Source organism: Macrobrachium nipponense, chromosome 5 (assembly GCF_015104395.2).
Source record: "Macrobrachium nipponense isolate FS-2020 chromosome 5, ASM1510439v2, whole genome shotgun sequence".
Lineage (NCBI taxonomy): Eukaryota > Metazoa > Arthropoda > Malacostraca > Decapoda > Palaemonidae > Macrobrachium > Macrobrachium nipponense.
In genome coordinates this window covers 106,971,744-106,991,501 of record NC_061107.1, presented here as the reverse complement: position 1 = coordinate 106,991,501, position 19,758 = coordinate 106,971,744, and the positions used below count along the sequence as shown (strand labels likewise).

Sequence of the window (19,758 nt, the reverse complement as noted above, 5' to 3'; positions counted from 1 at the left end):
CCTTTTAGTGTGTTATAGGAAAAAACGAGGTTGACCTTAAAGGATTTTAACAGTGATTTAATGGTTTCAAATCCGTTAAAATAAGGTGAACGGAGAATGTTCTTAGAAGTTTCTTTCTCCATGTTACTTACATTATAAAACTTTTTGTGGGCTTTATTATAGCAAATATCTAATATATGTGAAGGATAACATAAATCTTTCCCTATTTTTCTATTTTATTAAATTCAACTTAAAGGAATATAAATGATATTAGGTAAATAGTGTTGTTCAAAGGATTCCATGTACAAGTTTGAGAGGAGTCGTGATAAAGGGTTGCCCATTGCTATGCCAAATATTTGTTGATAAAATTCACCATTGAATATAAGCTTACAATCACAAATGCAAAGCCTAGTGAGTGAAATAATGTGACTTACAGGTAGAGGTAATTCAAGCTAAGTTAGTTCATTACTAAGATAGGGTAAAATGGGGATACAATTTACTTCATTGTGGATTGTATCCCCATTTACTTAGAGGTACGACATAGTACCTGGCTTCTGCATAGTGTAAAATAGTCTATAGGGACTTTAGTAAAATTAGAACATACATCAAAACTAACAAATTCATCAGTGGGCCAAACAGTAATTTTGTTTAATTTACCAACTAAATCTAGAGAATTATATATATGAGAATCTGAGATAGTTCCAAGTAATGGGGACAAGATCTTAGTGATATATTTCAAAAGTTTATATGGAATTGAGCCAACATTACTAATAATAGGCCGCTTAATGTTATTTTCTTTGTGCGTTTTGACTAATCCGTACGGGTAAGGTAGCAAAGGAAATTTGACTGCCAATTTGTGTAGTAGTTCTGTTTTATCTTTAAGTTTTTTTTTTCTCTGTGCTATTAAAGTTTTTTATGAACCTGATCAAGGGTATTTTTTGTTAGTTTTTTGTAAGTCACATCATCATTCAGTAAGGCTTGCATATGTGATATGCAGCCAGCTTTATCTAAAATTACTATACTATTTGACTTATCAGCTTTTGTGATGTGGATAGTATTGTCCTTTTTTAAGATCGGTCAAACTTTTCTTATAGTGAGCAGGGAAGTTACTTTCATGCTTAACATTGGCAGCTCTGTAAACATTGAGGAAGATCACAATATTTTAAAAATTTACTTAGGGATGACGCAATCATTAAAGCAGAAGGTCGATTCGCTATAAAGAAAGATAAACCATATACAAGTGCACTCACAAGATTTTCACTTATATGTTTACATGATAGGTTTACAACACAATCATGACATGCACAATTAGTCTAATCACTGCTATCGACTAACTGCACTGTTTACCTGTACTGTCTTTCTATTTAATGTTGTTCTACGTGATGTATTGTTATTTTTGGTAAGTATATATAGCTATATATATATATATATATATATATATATATATATATATATATATATATATATATATATATATATATATATATATATATATAATATATATATATATATATATATATATATATATATATATATATATATATATATATATATATATATATATTATAAAAAAAATTTTTTGTTTTTGCTTTCAGAACTTGATAAACTTGTCTTTAAGGGAGAATAAGATACGGCAACTCCCCCCCGGTATTGGTGAGTTGAAAGGCCTAGTGACGTTAGATGTTGCTAACAATCATCTTGAACATTTATCAGAGGAGATTGGCAATTGCATCTGCTTGCAAACTCTTCATTTACAGCACAATGAATTGCTGGATTTGCCCCACACTATTGGAAACCTAAAAAATCTCATCTGCTTAGGACTCAGGTAATACATAGTTTGTTTTGTTGCATTAAATAGCTTTGTTTGCTGAATGCCTACCATCATATATATATATATATATATATATATATATATATATATATATATATATATATATATATATATATATATATATATATATATATATATATATATATATATATATTTCATTTTGTATAAGTAACTTAACAAGTAATTACATAGCTATATTTTTCTTCTCATGCAGCAGCTTAAATTTGAAATTTGTAGTAGTGCTTATATTGTTTTTGTGTATGTGACTATCCTGTCCACCATTGGGGAACAATAGGAACAACAAAACAGAGAAACTCGCTTCTTTTCTGCCTGCTTTCAACAAAACATTGAATGGTTGCAGGACCTTTGTGGGTTTTTATTTCAATTCTATTTTGGGAATATCTTTCCAGGATCCGGTGAAGGATTCGCTTTTCTGGTAGCCTTCCAGCTTAGTTTAGATAGCTATTATACCTTTGTGACCTCTAATAATGTGGGACTCCAATTCCTCCAGCATCAGATGCTGTAGGGAGTGTTTTAAAACTGTTGACTAAAGCAACCTACAACTCTGATACTATCTGCTAGAACTGCAGAGGACAAGTGTGTTCAAAGAATCTTACTTGTGACAAATGTGAGGAATGGAACGAAAGCCAGTGGAAGGTATTAAAATCTCACTTAGAGAAGCAAGGTAGAGATAGGAAAAGGAAGGTGGCCTCAAGAGCCAAGATTAGGGCTGTAGTTTAGAGCATGTTCCCAGACGGATTGTAGATGATTGAACTATACCTTCTTCCTCTGGTCTAGCCTTGTCTCCCATCCTTAATCCTCCTAATATTGTACCATCCTCTCATGTGCTTAGCTCCCATGCTTCTGATCATGATCACATCGCCAGTTTCGATTACAAATTTGACAAGTCCTTATAGACAAATGCGTTGTGCCAGTGCCAGTGGAGGAGTTGGCTGTCTGTCCACTGACTCATCAGACAAAGGTCCCTGTCACAATCCCCTGAACCTGGGAGAGGATATTCCGAAGTTCCAAAGGAGGTCGGTGGGGTTTGCCCACAGGCAGTTTACCCCCTTGGTAGAACTTGTTACTTACGGTTCACCTAGTTGAAGATCCTCAGACTGTCGTTGGAAGAGCATCTGTCAATGTCCACCACTTGTCTTCAAACTCGGAGTTCAGCCCCAACATGAGGCATCATAGGCATTTTCCCAGCAAATTCCGCCCCCTGAAGAAACGTAGGGGTAGTTAGACTTCTGTTTAAGAGGACTAGAGATCCTTATCTCACTCCTAAACTAGTTGGCATTGCCTGGCACAGCCCAGATTACCTTTGACCTGAGTGGTGGTCTTCAGAGCGGCAGTATTTGGTACCCAAGCACCCCTTAAGCAAGAAATGCTCCTCATCGTTGTCTAGGTGCCCACATAAGTTCCATTGTACTTGCCTGAGCGACATACAACAGTCACAGTCTCAAAGTGCCCATACCAACTCCGAAGGGAACGCTGCCAGCTTCTGCACGCCCAACGCCAGTTACTGTGAGTTTAGTTTGGCGCCAACTGTCAAGCACCCAGCGCCAGCCGAGTCCCTGTCTTCCTCTAGTTCTGTAGTGAAAGACCCCTCTTTTGCACACATCAGGCAGCAGGTTCTGGGTTTTCTCTATAAGGCTCCAACTTGGACTAAAGCTTCCAAGGATGTACAGTGGTACCTCGACATACGAAAGGCTCAACTTATGAAAAACTCAAGATACGAAAGCAAATACGAAAAATTTTACAGCTCTACATACGAAAAGTTTTCAAGATACAAAAGGTTGTTGCTGTAAAGTCCCGAGATTCGCCCGGACCACCGAGAACAATTTTAAAACTCCCGCGCCGCCAACTGAGTAAACTCGCCACCATCCTCCCGCTCTCCCATTGGTTCCTGATGCTAGTCACCCCATAAGGTCCTGCTCTCCTATTGGTCAGCATCTACCCCTTGTGCTTTAAGTATTCTATTGGTAAAAGGATGCTGTAAATTGAAAAACTTATTCATGCAATACATTTAATAAAAAAAAAACATTAGGTAAAGATGGAATAAAGAATAGAAATGAATGGTTATTATACTGTTTGGTAGTTTCAGTAGTGGAAGAGAGATAATGAAAATTTATGGCTTACTGTGTAAAGTGATTGCTTGGCGATCGTTCGATACTCGTAAGTGCTGGATGTAAACAGAAGTTTGGAAGCTTTTTTTTGTTTGTTTATTATAGTTAATGGTTACTTAATAATTATTTGAAATGAGTCATGCAATACATTTAATAAAAAATTGTGAATTAGATATCATAAAATATAAAATAAATCAGACTGCCAACAAATACGTATTTTTTAGAATTCTTCTTCTGTTTTATTATTACGTTACGTATACGTATGTTTCATTATAGCTGTCAGTAACTCGGTATCTCCATTAGGTAAAGATAGAATAAAGAATAGAAATGAATGGTTATTATACTGTTTGGTAGTTTCATTAGTTGAAGAGAGATACTAATGAAAATTTATGGCTTATGGCTTACTGTATGCTAGGAAAAATGATTGCTTGGCGTTCATTCGGTACTCGTAAGACGGGTAAGAGCTGAATGTAAACAATTGATTGGAAGGTTTTTTTGTTTGTTTGTTTGTGTATTATAGTTAATGATTAATTAATAATTATTTGAAATGAGTACATACTGATTATTTATACTTTTTATTGGCATATTCTAAGCTTTTAGCTCTTAGGTTTAGATGTCAGAATCATAGACTAGGCTACAGTAGCAACCGCTAACATAGGCTAGGCTTATTGCTAAGGGACATATGCTAAAGTCCTAATATATGGAGTAAAAATGGGGTTGAACATTACATGCAGTTGAATATTACTCAAGTATGTACAGTATTTTGCCTTTTTGGAGTCATATTTCTTCCGTTGGATCGGCGTCGTAACCCTAGAACATGTGTTTTAGGCCTGGAAATATAATTTACTGGGGTGTTTTTGGAGGGCTTGGAACGGATTAGCCATTTTACATGTAAAATGTGGTCCAAGATACGAAAACTTTGATACGAAGGGTGCCTAGGAACGGATTAATTTCGTATCTCGAGGTACTACTGTACTCTTGTAACTGATCTTTTCTTTTGAGGAGACAGACAGACCAAGAACCAGCTCTGTCTGCATACACTTTGAGATATTTTTTTTTATCGACTTTTCCGTCGCATTTTCAGCCAACTGCTCCAGTTTTGCCTGCCTCTACTTTCCTGATGAGGAACCAACTGAATCCCAGCTTTTGCCTTCCCAAGATAGTCCTTTTTTCCTCTTCTAGGAAAGCTCTTAAGGAGTTGGCTCGTAGCGGAAAGGGAGCAAGGGAAGGCTTCCTTTGCCTTTCCACCATCGAGATTGACAGCTAGGAGATACCTGTCTTATGCAACAGAAGCAGCCCCATCCTTGGGTGGTGTTTCTTCTTTCCAGGGTGGCTTCTTGGGTCTCATTGACTCAGCCTGCCGTTCTACTTTCTTGTCAGTGAAAGTAATGTTCACCCGTCAGAATTAGATCGCCTGCTGTAGTGTCTTCAAGGTATTTGAATATTTAAGCTTCCATGATTGGATAGTTGGGGTGCTCGCTTGGAGAATTGAAGACTGCAGTGCTTTAGAGGTGGATTTTTCTGTGGACTGGCTAGGCATACTGTTGTGTGCAGATTAAGCCATAATAGATGGCTTCTTGAAGCTTGCAGCCTTTTTTGCCTTAGGAGTGCTAAAGAAGAGAGAGTTGTGGTGCTCTTTCACGACCAAAGGGCATTACTTTGTACTCCCTTAGATCAGCAGTATGTTTCCTCATTCTATAGTCAAGGAGGTTGCAACCGACATACAGGAAAAGTCAACTCAAGAGGTTTTGGCTCAGTTGTTGAAGTGCACCAAAGAGCCCTCATCTTTTGCAACTAAGTCTGTCTCTCTGCTGCAACAGCAGCCCTTTTGTGAAGTCAGACAGAATTTTCCCTCCAAAACATGGTTCAAGGTACGTTTTATAGCGAGGTCCATCTAGAGGACTTTGTGCAGGCCATCCTCTTGAAACATGATCCTTCAGTCCTTTGTGCACCTGTGGGAGTCTGACTTCTTTTCTGGGAGAGGTGGAGTGTCAGAGGCATGGAGCCTTGGACATTCAAGAGCCTCAAGGAGGGCTACTTGATTCCATTTAAGGAGTACCCTCCACTAGTGTCCATGCCGATCGCATTGACAGCCTACTTGAAAGGCTCCGAGATGTATGCGGCTCTTTCAGAGGAAGTGTCATCCCTCCTAAAGAGAAGAGCCATAGACGAGGCAGAAGACTGTTCATCAAAAGGCTTTTACAAATGGTTTTTTTAGCCCCTAGGTATATGGGGGTTGGAGACCTGTCCTCTGAACTACTTCGTCCAGAAGACGAAGTTCAAAATGGAAGCAAGTCAGTCGGTACTATCATCCATTCAACAGGGGGATTGGATAATCACCCTTGCTATGCAAGATGCCTATTTCCATGTTCCTGTTCATCCAGACTCCAGGAAGTATCTCAGGTTTGTCTTCGAGGACATAGTCATACAATTTTGAGCCCTATTAAGGTATGCCTTTACCTGGACAACTTGCTTCTCTAATGTCAGTTACAGGTACAGTGCATGAAGGACCTTCAGAGAACCCTGCTTGCCCAAGAGCTAGGGATTTTGATAAACTTACACAAGTTGCAGACGGCTCTGACTCCGGAGATTCTCTATTTAGGGATGAGGCTGAACTGAATTTTCAGGCTTTTCCATCCCTCAAAAGAATAAGTCCTTCCTACAGAGAGTACACAGCTTTCTTTCTCTCCCATCATGTTCTGCAAGTCATCTATGGATGAGTTTGCTGGGAACTCACATCATTGAGCAGTTTGTGAAATTTGGAAGACTGCATATGATAGCCCTTCAGTTCTTCCCAAGTGTTAATTGGGACAGAAAAACAACCGTACTCTGTGATGTTCCCCATTACGACAGAAATAAAATTGGACCTGCAGTGATGGACATCCAAAGACAAACTTTTGGAAGGGAAGTCACTGCATCCTGTGAACCCTGAGCTATCTGGGAAAGTGAAGTTTCCGGAACATGGTCTCCGGAGTAGCGAAGCTTGCATGTAAATGTAAAGGAGCTGACTACCATCCATCTAAGCCTAATGTCCTTTGTGAATATAGTCATAAACAAGACAGTGGTGGTGCACTCAGACAACACCATGGAACTTTCCTGTATTAAGAAGCAAGGTGGGACCCATTCCTTCTCCCTTTGTGAAGCCACGAAGGAACTTCTCATTTGGGCAGACCAGCATGGACTAAGGCTAGTCCCCTGTTTCATCCAAGAAAAAATGAACTGAGTTGTCGCAGACAAATCTTGACAGAATGGACCCTGAACTCCATAATCTACAACAGCCTATGAGAAGATATGGGGCAGGCTGACTGTGGACCTGTTCGCCACATCAAAGAATAATCATCTTCTTCTTCTTCTTCTTCTTCTTCTTCTTCTTCTTCTTCTTCTTCTTCTTCTTCTTCTTCTTCTTCTTCTTCTTCTTCTTCTTCTTCTTCTTCTTCTTCTTCTTCTTCTTCTTCTTCTTCTTCTTCGTTCTTCTTCTTCTTCTTCTTCTTCTTCTTCTTCTTCTTCTTCTTCTTCTTCTTCTTCTTCTTCGTTCTTCTTTTCTTCGTTCTTCTTCTTCTTCTTCTTTTCTTCTTCTTCTTCTTCTTCTTCTTCTTCTTCTTCTTCTTCTTCTTCTTCTTCGCCGGTCCCGGACCCATGGGCATGGGTGACGGACGCCATGCTTTTAAATAGGTAAAGTCTAGACTATGCCTTCCCTCCATTCAACATGGTAAGGGAAGTCTTCAAGTTTCAGTTACACTACAATGTAACAATGACCCTGATAGCTCCATTTTGTCCTCTGAAGGAATGGTTCCCAGACCTTCCAAGACTTTTAGTGGACTTTCTGAGACTTCTCTCACAAGAGCTATGTCAACTCAGACAACCTCGCCTTTGGAGGTTTTGTCAACGACTATTTGCTCTAGGTGTGACAGGATTTAGTGTGTCCTGGGGCTTGCCAGAGCAAAGGATTTTCAAGACAATCTGTGGAAGCTGTTGCAAGATGTAGACGTCGGTTTTCTTGCCAAGTCTACCAGTCTAAGTGAGTAGTCTTCCGCCAATAATGTAGCTGTCATAACATCTCATCTGCTAAAACCTCTATAGCCCAGATAGCTGACTTCTTCCTATTCCTGAGGACTGACAAAGGGCTTTCTTCCTCCACCACCAAAAGGATATAGAGCAGTGCTGGGATCTGTTTTTAACATAGGGGTCTAGATTTGGCCTCTAACCAAGATCTTACCAATCTCAATCTCATTAATTTCTTTGAAACTTCCAAGCAGTCAAGAGCTGACACTGTATCTTGGAATTTGGATGTAGTTCTTAAGCGGCTAACAGGCCCTGCTTTTGAGCCTCTCCGTTCCATATCCCTTAAGAACTTGACCAAGAAAACTCTTCCTTGTAGCCGTGGCTACTGCCAAACGAGTGCGTGAACTATAGGCCATAGACAAGCGAATTGTTTTCACCCAGGGAAACTCTGTCTTTACATTTACGTTAGGTTTCCTGGCCAAGAACGAGGCACCATCCAACCCCTGGCTGTGTTTGTTCACCATTAAGTATCTTATGGACATCCTTGGTCCAGAAGAGGAGGAGAGGGTCCTTGGGTATTACGTGGACAGAACCAAGAGAATCAGAGGCTCTTTTAGTAACCTCTGGTGCTCTGTCAAGAATCCCTCTCAAGCCTCTTCAGAAAATGGATTGTGATTTTTTCTTACGGACTTTAATATTAGAGTCGCACTCACAGATCCAGGAGGATTTCCTGCCTACCTTTAAGGTCAGAGCGCTCGCCACCTCGTATGCTTTCAGGCATATGTTGCTTTCAGCAATTCTCCAGTCTATTTACTGGAAGTGTAAATCCATTTGTCACTTTCTTTCAGTACTGTATGAAAGAAATAGTGATAGTCTTTGAAAATTGCAGTACCTTGGGTCTGTTATTGGTGGCTGGCATGGTATTGGGGGAAGAAGCGTAGGAAGCATTCCTTCTTATCCGCATCTCTTCACCTTGAATTAGGGTGTCGAGTCATTAGGAAGCCTTGGGGGTACATAGTACCTGGAGTACCTTCCAATCCTTAATGGTTGGGTGATGGTTTTGAACTTACTGCATTGCAGGTGACAGCATTGTCTGGTGTTTTGATTTTTTGGTAATGCACCAAGGGTATGGGCATCTGTTCATGCCTTATAAGCAATCGGATTGTCCTTTACTCCAAAGCCCCCACTTTAAAGTAGAGATGTCTCGTGGCTATTCCATTACTTCACTACAGGTCAAGATAGCACCAACCAGAGGCAGTAATCACCTGCAGTAGCTTTCTTACCAGGTAAGGAAACAACAGGCATTTTATCAATACTAACATTTATCTATTTCAAATTCATCTTCATATCTGAATGTTTTTGGCATTCAGCTATGTAATTACTTGGTTAGTTACTTATATGGAAATGGTATTTTCATGATAAAGTTGTTTCACATTTACTTACCAAGTAATTACAGCAGATCGGAGCCCTTCTTCCTCCCCTCTCATGGACATAAAAGCACGAATGAAGTGAGTTCCTCTGTTTTGTTGTTTCTATTGTTCCCCAATAGTGAGCAGGGTAGTCACCTACACAAAAACAATAGAAGCGCTACCATGAATTTCAAATTTAAGGACGCAGCTGGTCAATATAGGGCAAAAAACAAAAAATCATTAAAAAAAATTCATGGAGCTTCGTATGGCAATGGAGAATGCTTTTACAAAATATTTTGTCAAAATTCCTCTTACTCTCATAGTTACAGGGTTATTAGTATAAGTAACTCAATAAGGCAAAAGCACTGATCCATACAAGGAAATGCAGTATTTCTTCTGTTATCATAAATTTTGATTATTATTATCAAACAAATTGTGAGCAGTAGCATCTGTAGAGATTCCATGAGTCACAAGACAGGAAGACTGAGCTTTACAGCATTCAGTGCGAGCAGAAACATGAGAGCACACATTCGAGTTTCACCTCTGACATTCGCTTGCTTTTACGTCTGTTTTTCTTTTTTTCGGCAAGGTTTTTATCATGCCAAATAGGAAAAGACCAGCAAAGCATCTTGCTAACATACAGAAGAAGAAAGTTCGCTCTCATAAGAGTTCAGATCATCACAATATCGGCTATATTAGCAGAGTTAGTGAAGGATGAGCAAAGGGATCTTCATTTACGATTAAATTATGATAACATAGTTTTGGTTTATTAATGCCCAAAATGAAATATAAAATTCATAATACGTAATCATGATTTAGTAACATTGTCTTTCTAAATATACAAAGAAAAACTTTGAATGCATGTATCTCAAAACTATACTTGTAATACTTATTGACATTAAATTCTACCTTCTCCCTTAGTTTTAAAGCTATATAACTTAGAAAGACATTATAGAACAATGAAATATATCCCTTTTTTCCAATTTTTTTAACATTTTTTAAAAATATTTTTTTCCTGATGTATAGGATTTATTTTTTTACCATAATGAAAAAATTCATATCTAGCAAAAAAATTATTTAGAAAAAAAACTCCATTTGATTGGAGGTCTACATCAGGTTTATATTTGGTAGTAATCCCAGATCTTAATATAAAGTATCAAGGGAGGAGATAGAATTTGAAAAATGATAATTTTCGGGATAAATTGCTCTGGCATCACAAAACCGAAGGTAAAAGGCGAAAATCATATGTGGTTTGGAGATGTCCCAAGTCACCTTATTAAGTGGTATGAATATCAAAGTCCTGTCCTTAAAAAATGGCATTAGCCGGCCAGAGTGCCCTTAAGGTGCTGTACAAGTGGAAAATACAGCTATGTAATTACTTGGTAAGTAGATATATAAGAAACATAATTTTATCATGAAATTAGTACATTTTTTTCACATGAACATGAATATGTATTAAATAAAAAGTTTTGTGATAAGTTTGATGTATTCTTAATACGATGCAGATTGTCCATGAATAAGATTTGTCCCATAATTACTTGGCAGGTATAACAGGTTGACGTCAGTCCCACGATCATTAAGTAAGTGCATCCACCTAGATGAGTTCAATGTAGAAGGTAATCAGATCTCCCAGTTACCAGAAGGACTGCTTAGCTCGCTCTCCAACCTTTCTTCTCTCACTCTGTCCCGAAATTCATTCACTTCCTACCCAGTTGGAGGCCCATCACAGTTCACAAATGTACACTCCATCAACTTGGATCACAACCTTGTGGATAAGATCCCATATGGTATCTTTTCCCGAGCCAGTTACCTTACCAAGCTCAACATGTATAATAATGCGCTCACCTCGCTCCCACTTGGTAAGTACTTTGTAGTTTATTTGCAGTTATTATTGAGTGAAATGTGATGCATGTCTATACTCTTTTAGAGCAACTAGTATATGTTAATATAAATCAGTACCAGATTTTTTTTTTTATCTCAGATGCAGCATTGCATATTTTTAAATTAATTTCAGCACATTTTTCATTGAAGATACTCCATAAATCAAGAATTTTTGGGTGAAATGTAATCTCCCTTATGTGCAAGGTATTGTTTATATGTATCTTGACACCATATCCAACCCTGTTTGCCATAGAGGGTGTCCTCCCACTGTTTCCTCTATGATGTCTTGTAGGCTATGTTGAAACTATTTTGCATATTTCAGTAACCCTTAGCTTTATTTAATTTAATATTTAAATTTTCATTCATTCCCTTTGGTCTCCTCTCCATAGTTGTTTAGACTTCTGGTTTTGCTCCAGTTTTCGTCCGTCTATTGATGAGAAATCTTGGACAAGCCTTGAGTCTTGGAATGGTTTCATTGGTTAGGTTAAACTGCAATAACTTTTGCACAGTTTATATAGGCCAGTTAACAAGTAATTCGTGTTACTAACTAAATGCCTTATGAGAAGATATGTATATTTTTTTATTTTGCAAATATTTGACAGAATTTTTAATATTTTTTATATTTTGCAAATATTTGACAATTTCATAAAACATTTTTCATGCTATTATCCTTGAACATAAATGCAAGGGTAGGTAAAATCACATTTTGAAGAATGTCAATTCTCTTCCATTATGTAGTGGAATTTTTCATTAAAAGCAGTGAATAAAAGGAATTATGCAAGTTGTCTAAATGATCAGTTGATTGAAATTGGGAAGAAACTAATGGAGTATTCTTAAATATAAAATTTGTAGAAACTTCCACATAAGACTTGAAGCATCTATGGAAGATAATACAAGTGGCTATACAGTTAAGATTTAGTGGCATAGATCTCTGTTTTGTTTTATTTGTAATAGAGGTTAAATGATAAAAAAAGGAAAAATATGTAAATTAGGTCACCTCATCTTGAATGACAAGTTAGAGGTCTGCCCTTAAAAGTAACAATATCTGTAACAAAAACAAGGCTACACAATGCCCCATTCGTGGTTTAGCAATCATGTGAAAAATATTTTTTTCTATATAGTGTACCATTGTTTTTAAGATTAATCTTAATTATTATGATAATTGTATTTCCTGTGTCAGAAGGAGGACAATGAAATGTGAAAACTAAGAGCGTGTGTTCAGTCTGAGAGGACATATTGAGGGTGCTGTTTACTTTTTGCATTTTATCTCCTCAAAGCTCCTTCCCCATATCATTCAGGATGTGAGGTTTGGCAAGCTAGAATCTGGTGTAGCTAGCCTTAGGGCTATGGTTGAGAAATTTATGGAGGTCACTCCCTCAACACATGCTGCTTGACAGACCCAATTTAATCATCCTTTTTAGGGTTCTGCCCTTGCATTACAGGAAGTGCCAATGCCCTCCTTTCTTGTTAGCCATACCTTAGCCATGATCCGTGATGCTCCCCCCACTGTTGGAGATACAGGGAAGCAGGTTATGTGAGGGGAGTGGAAGCAGTTTATGCCCATTGTCATATTTCTCTGGGCATCCTGGCACATATTGCATACTGGTCAGTATTTGGTCACTAAAGGATGCATGCAGCAAAATCAAGCCTAAGTTTTGATAAACAGGAGGTAGGTATATTAGATGAAGATGGGCCTGCTTGCTCAATATCTGATGGTGTTTCTTTATCCCCCAGGATTTGCAGGAAGCCACATGCTCCTAGCGATCCATATCTGTGATATTTTTATGGTTCTTTGGTTATTCTTAACCATATTTTGGCTTATCCTCATTTGCAGGATATCATAATGTCTGGGAGGCACTCATTGTGATTGCCCATATTGTCATGGTCTTCCTGGCAGTCTGGTATGCTGGTTTGTCTTCATGCCATTTGCTTAACATATGGGAGAGGAGATTTGTGCAAGTAGCCACAATTGGTTGTGAATGCATTCATTCTCAATTTTCTTCTTTTCTTTCTCAGGAATTATTATCTTACTTGGATGTCTTGTAAGACTGCACAATTTTTTCATGCAGATCTTGGGAATTGGGGGTTGTATTGTTCTTGGTCAGCCTCACAGTTACTGTTGGTGCTTTATAGGGCCAGTTTTGTTCCCCTTCTGTCTCTCCTTGGACTCGGGGCATTTTAGACGTTCTTGAACCATGTTTGACATTTTGGCCTCCATGGGCACCTTGGTTTTTCAGTGCTGACACTTCATATTCTTCTAGACAGGCTAATCTTACTTCTTTGACTGTTACTATCTCAGTAGTAGAACAGACTGTATTGTCATCCCCACCTTCAGGTTTTTCAGTGTTTACTCGCGATGTTTTCGGTTTTACCTTCCACTACATAGGTGTGAGTGCAGTAGTATGTTAATGCAAGGTAGTCTTCTGTTTCTGGGGCTGCTGATTCATGATCACTATGTTGTATTTTATAATACAATAGTAATATGAGATATGTACAATATTATTGGATACAATGAAATAAGCTTAACTTTTTAAAAGATCCATGGAAAAGATGCATATTTAATAATACGATATGTGAATATTATATATGCCAATTTTGTATCTTGTGTAGGATTTCACCCCCTTGAAATTAGCTTTAATATTAGGTCTTCAAAAATTGCATGATATGCCAATATATACAGCATAACTTTTTTTTTTCTGTTTCATCTGAAAAGATAATGCCAAAATGGTGCATAAATTTGTTGGGAAGAATCAGGTCTGACATGCAATTAATATTTTTATAAAAGAAAAATTTGTGCAAGTTCATATTAGTATACTAGATTTGTTTGATCCTTATTTTTCTGTTGTGTGGTACTGGATACTAACTGTAATTGTTCTTTTCAGATATTGGGTCATGGAGTAACATGGTAGAACTGAACTTAGGAACAAATCACTTGACTAAAATCCCTGATGACATATCTTGTTTACAAAAACTGGAAGTTTTAATACTGTCTAACAATCTTCTAAGGGTAAGTTCTTTTAATGTTTTGAAATTTTTTATTTTTTATTTTTCTCAAGTTTTATTCTGTAGGAAGGCCAAGAAAAACATGAACACTAGGCAATGTCGATTAAAGTTGTTTGATAGCAAACCCAGTAAAACTAATAAGAGTTACAGTAGTACCTCGAGATACGAAATTAATCCATTCCAAGGCGGCTTTCGTATCATGAGCTTTTCGTATCTTGAACCGCATTTTACATGTAAAATGGCTAATCCGTTCCAAGCCCTACAAAAACACTCCAGTAAATTTTATAATAAAGCTGTAAATAAAGTGTATTAGTTTACATGGTATACAAGAAGTACTGTATGTACACACGTACGTATGTAGTAAAATGTGGAACCTTACCTTTCGAGTGAGGCTATCTCTGAAAGTGGCGACAGAGGAGGAGGACAAACGGCAGAAAACTTTTTATAGTATGTACACTTAACTTTATGAAACACATTAAAAAATGTCAGGAAACATAAACTAAACTTTACGAAACACATTAACAAAACTGTAACACTTAACTTTACAAAAAACTTAAAATTAAACACTTTTTTTTTATTTTTACATTATTTTTATTTCTTTATACTTTGTTTAAAAAAAAAAAAATTCAATTTCTTCACCACTTTCAACTTTCTGTTTTTTTATAGTAACAATTGGATCTTCCTTTTTGCTTACTCCTACTAAAGGCCTCTTTAAAAAATAACTATCCAAGGAAGATTGCTTCTGCCTACTTTTCACAATGTTCCTGAAACGACTCCGGCAAACGTCATTGAACTGTGCAAGCATACGACCTGTGTAAACCTTTTCGGGGTGTGTCTTTTCTACAAATTATTGCACCTTATGAAAAGCAGCTAGAGCATCCTTAAGTTATGCCGTTGTCATAGGGTCGTCGTCGTCCTCCTTGCCACTGCTAGAGAACTCTTCTTGAACGACGTTATGTTGCATGGCCTCCAACTCCTTCAGGTCATCCGTCGTAAGCTCCCCTTGTTGCTCCTCGAGAAGGTCATTGATGTCGTCCTCGTCGACGACCAACCCCATGGACTTGCCGAGTGCAACGATCTTGTCAAGATCTGGTTGCGAAACAGTTTCAGGATCGTCAACTGTTCCTGAATCTGCAGCATCAGCTTCGCCCACATAGAATCCCTTGAAGTCTCAGGCGGATATGGCATCAGGCCAGAGTTTCGTCCACGAAGAATTCAAGGTTCGCCTCGAAACCTCCTGCCAAGCTTGATCGATGAGTCGGATGCATATGACAACATCGAAATGCTCCTTCCAAAATTCACGCAAGGTGAGTTTTGTGGTATCAGTGATGTCGAAACATCTCTTGAAAAGATGTTTCGTATACAGCTTCTTGAAGTTCGATATCACTTGCTGGTCCATGGCCTGGAGGAGAGGGATGGTGTTAGGCTGAAGATAAAGAACCTTGATAAACGAATATTCCGCCAGGATATCTTCCTCGAGGCCAGGAGGGTGAGCAGGGGCATTGTCCAACACCAGCAGACATTTCAGAGGAAGGCGCTTCTCCTCCAAGAATTTCTTCACTGTCGGGCCGAAACACAGATTTACCCACTCGGTGAACAAAAGTCTTGTTACCCAGGCTTTCGCATTAGCCCTCCACATCACTGGAAGCTTCTCCTTAAGCACTTTGTGGGCCTTGAAGGCTCGAGGAGTCTCCAAATGATACACAAGTAGGGGCTTCACCTTGCAATCCCCACTGGCGTTCGAACAAAGTGCGAGTGTAAGCCTATCTTTCATAGGCTTATGCCTGGGTAGCTTCTTCTCTTCCTGTGTGATGTACGTCTGACGAGGCATTTTTTCCAAAAAAGGCCAGTCTCATCACAGTTGAAGACTTGCTGAGAACTGTAGCCTTCATTGATTGTCATCTTGTCGAACGTCTTCGTGTCCGAGCTGGCAGCCTCCCCATGCTGCACCACTAAATGGATGCCAGTTCATTTACAGAATTTTTAGAACCACCCATGAGAAGCCTTGAAGTCTGGGGTTGGCGTCGATGTCCCTCGTCGTCTTCGGCCTGGGCAATCAAACCGCCGAAAATAGCGCTGGCCTTGTGGGAGATTGCCGTATCAGTTATCATATCGCCAGCGATTTCTTTGTCTTTTATCCAGACAAGACGCAGCCTCTCCATCTCATTGTGCTTGTGGCTCCTCTTGCTAGACAAAATAGTCACGCCCTTGGAAGGTGTAGCTGCTTTGGTGGCATCCTGCTTAAGGATGGTGCCTATTGTCAACGGTATTTGGCTGTATTCCTTGGCGATCACACTCAATCGCATGCCAGCTTCATACTTTTTTATTATCTCCATTTTTGTCTCTAAAGAAAGCATCCTCTTCTTTCCTACTTCAACCTTCTTGGGACCCATGACTACGTATATACTGTACGTAATTAAGTTATGTAGTACGTATACGTTTGAAGTAAAGTTCTCACACAACACGATAAAGTAGTACTACAATGAAATCACTAACGAATTTACGTTAATAAACGAAATCGTGTAGAATGAATGAATTCCGCGTGCTTACGATACCAATGATGCCTCCAAGTGGCCGAAAAAGCACGCCGCTACGTAGAGCACGATAGGAGAGATGCTGACCAATAGGAGAGCAGGATCTTATGGCAGTGACTAGCATCAGGAACCAATGGGAGAGTGGGAGGATGGTGGCGAGTCTACTAAGTTGGTGGTGCGCGAGTTTTAAAATTGTTATCGGTGGTCCTGGCAAATCTCGGACTTTACAGCAACAACCTTTCGTATCTTGAACAATTTTTGTATGTAGAGCGAAAAAAAATAATCGTATTTGCTTTCTTATCTCGAGTTTTTCCATAAGTTGAGCCTTTCGTATGTCGAGGTACCAATGTGCTGAGAAAATTATTTTTCATTTTGTCTCTTTTCCATTTTATACAGTTTACAGGTTTTCTTCAGTAATAACTAATTATTGAGGGAATATGTATATCTGATTCATTTACTTCATATTCCACTCAAGGAGGTACTATATGTTGCTTGCCTTGGGGGGGCACATGGTGGCTTTTGTCTTCAACTTCTGTTTTTATTGATTTGTATGCCCGTTGCGTGGGGTTACTTCCCAGCCTTTTTCCAAACTTACCATTGATTTGAGAACAAATACTTACTGTATTAAATATTCAAACAAGTAAGCTTTATTGTAATATTCACCCTTCTGGAGATAATGAATCATAGATGTAGAGGGGAGAGATTGGACTGACAAGCGACGATCGTGTGCACGTAAGACACCATTGTTATGTGATCGTTGTTAGAGATGGCATTGGTATTGTCTGAGGAGACCAGGGACAAAAAAGCTACTTCTGGCATCCAATGCTGGGTCATCAACTGTGTCAATTACAGGAACAAGTTCACAAAAGAACTGGGGATCACATTTCACAAGTTAGAGACCTTTTTTCATTCTTGAGAATCTTTGGCTGTTGAAATAACCTCAAGTAAACGTGTGTTAGATCGCAGTCAACTGCACTTCTGCTTTTATATCTAATAAAATACGTAAGGAATGTTGTAATAAGCTTGTTATTAAATTAGGGGTGTTGTTTATTTGTGGTACGTGCCTACAGCTCGTAAAATATTATTCTAAATGACGAATTGTATGGAATAAATTACTGGCATGTAGGGTTACCATCAATCCATGCAACCATGGTTATGCCCAACTATTTTTCCCACTACTTGTTCTACAACAGTGTACATAGGCTATTATCATGATGCCTAGATCCAGGCCTCCTGCAGTTTTAAGTGTAAATGAAATGTTATGGTAGTGTTATTTACATGTTATTAATAAGTTCTCAAACCTGGTATGAAGAGGACTCTACTGAATTTGATCTGACAGAACACTTGAAGGTAGTATCCTCTTCAATTTCACCATTATCATTTTTTACTTTAAAGGAAACTTCAAATTCATATCACGTTATAGCTTGAAAAATTGGACTCAGACTGAAACCGTAATTGTGACCTTGCCTAAACTGAGCCTGTTTCACATAATCCAACCAACAGTACGCACTAATGAATGCAGTGGTACCTCGAGATACAAAATTAATCCGTTCCGAGGCGCCCTTCGTATCATGAGTTTTTCGTATCTTGAACCGCATTTTACATGTAAAATGCCTAATCCGTTCCAAGCCCTACAAAAACACCCCAGTAAATTATATTTCCAGGCCTACAACACATGTTCTAGGGTTACGGCGCCTATCCGACGGAAGAAATATGACTCCAAAAAGGCAAAATACTGTACATACTTGAGTAATATTCAACTGCATGTAATGTTCAACCCCATTTTTACTGCAAATATTAGGACTTTAGCATATATCCCTTAGCAATAAGCCTAGCCTATGTTAGCGGTTGCTACTGTAGCCTACTATGATTCTGACATCTAAACCTAAGAAGCTAAAAGCTTAGAATATGCCAATAAAATGTATAAATAATCAGTATGTACTCATTTCAAATAATTATTAATTAATCATTAACAATAATACACAAACAAAACAAAAAAAACCCTTCCAATCGTTTGTTTACATTCAGCTCTTACGAGTACCGAACGAACGCCAAGCTATCACTTTCTAGGACACAGTAAGCAATAAATTTTCATTTGTGTATCTCTTCAACTGATGAAACTACTTAACAGTATATTAACCATTCATTTCTATTCTCTATTCTATCTTTACCTAATGGAGATACTGAGTTACTGACAGCTATAATGAAACATATACGTAACGTAATATTAAAACGGAAGAATTCTAAAAAATACGTATTTGTTGGCTTCGATGATAGCAGTCTGATTTATTTTATATTTTATGATATCTAATTCACAAATTTTTATTAAATGTATTGCATGTACTCATTTCAAATAATTATTAAGTAACCATTAACTATAATAATAATAAAAAAAAAAAAAAAAAAATTCCAAACTTCTGTTTACATCCAGCACTTACGAGTATCGAACGATCGCAAAGCAATCACTTTTCCTAGTACACAGTAAGCCATAAATTTTCATTATCTCTCTTCAACTACTGAAACTACCAAACAGTATAATAACCATTCATTTCTATTCTGTATTTTATCTTTACCTAATTTTTTTTTTATTAAATGTATTGCATGAATAAGTTTTTCAATTTACAGCATCCTTTTACCAATAGAATACGTAAAGCAAAAGGGGTAGATGCCGACCAATAGGAGAGCAGGATCTTATGGGGTGACTAGCATCAGGAACCAATAGGAGAGCGGGAGGATGGTGGTGAGTTTACTCAGTTGGCGGTGCGTGAGTTTTAAAATTGTTCTCAGTGGTCCGGGCGAATCTCGGGACTTTACAGCAACAACCTTTCGTAACTTGAGCAATTTTCGTATGTAGAGCCGTAAAATTTTTCGTATTTGCTTTCGTTTCTCGAGTTTTTCGTAAGTTGAGCCTTTCGTATGTCGAGGTACCACTGTACAGGCGGCCCGCGGTTAACGGCGCAATTACTCATTGGCGAATCGGTTTTACGGCG

General features: G+C 38.2%; 1 protein-coding gene across 1 annotated transcript in view; it reads left to right on the top strand.

Moving 5' to 3' along the window:
- The window catches only part of LOC135215885 (leucine-rich repeat protein soc-2 homolog), a 90,027-nt gene that overhangs the window by 44,635 nt on the left and 25,634 nt on the right, over positions 1–19,758 (top strand). Inside the window, exons 5-7 of the mRNA XM_064250839.1 lie at positions 1,575–1,804; positions 10,896–11,209; positions 14,114–14,238. Coding sequence (XP_064106909.1) covers positions 1,575–1,804; positions 10,896–11,209; positions 14,114–14,238 — 669 coding nt within the window. The remainder of the gene's footprint in view (positions 1–1,574; positions 1,805–10,895; positions 11,210–14,113; positions 14,239–19,758) is intronic.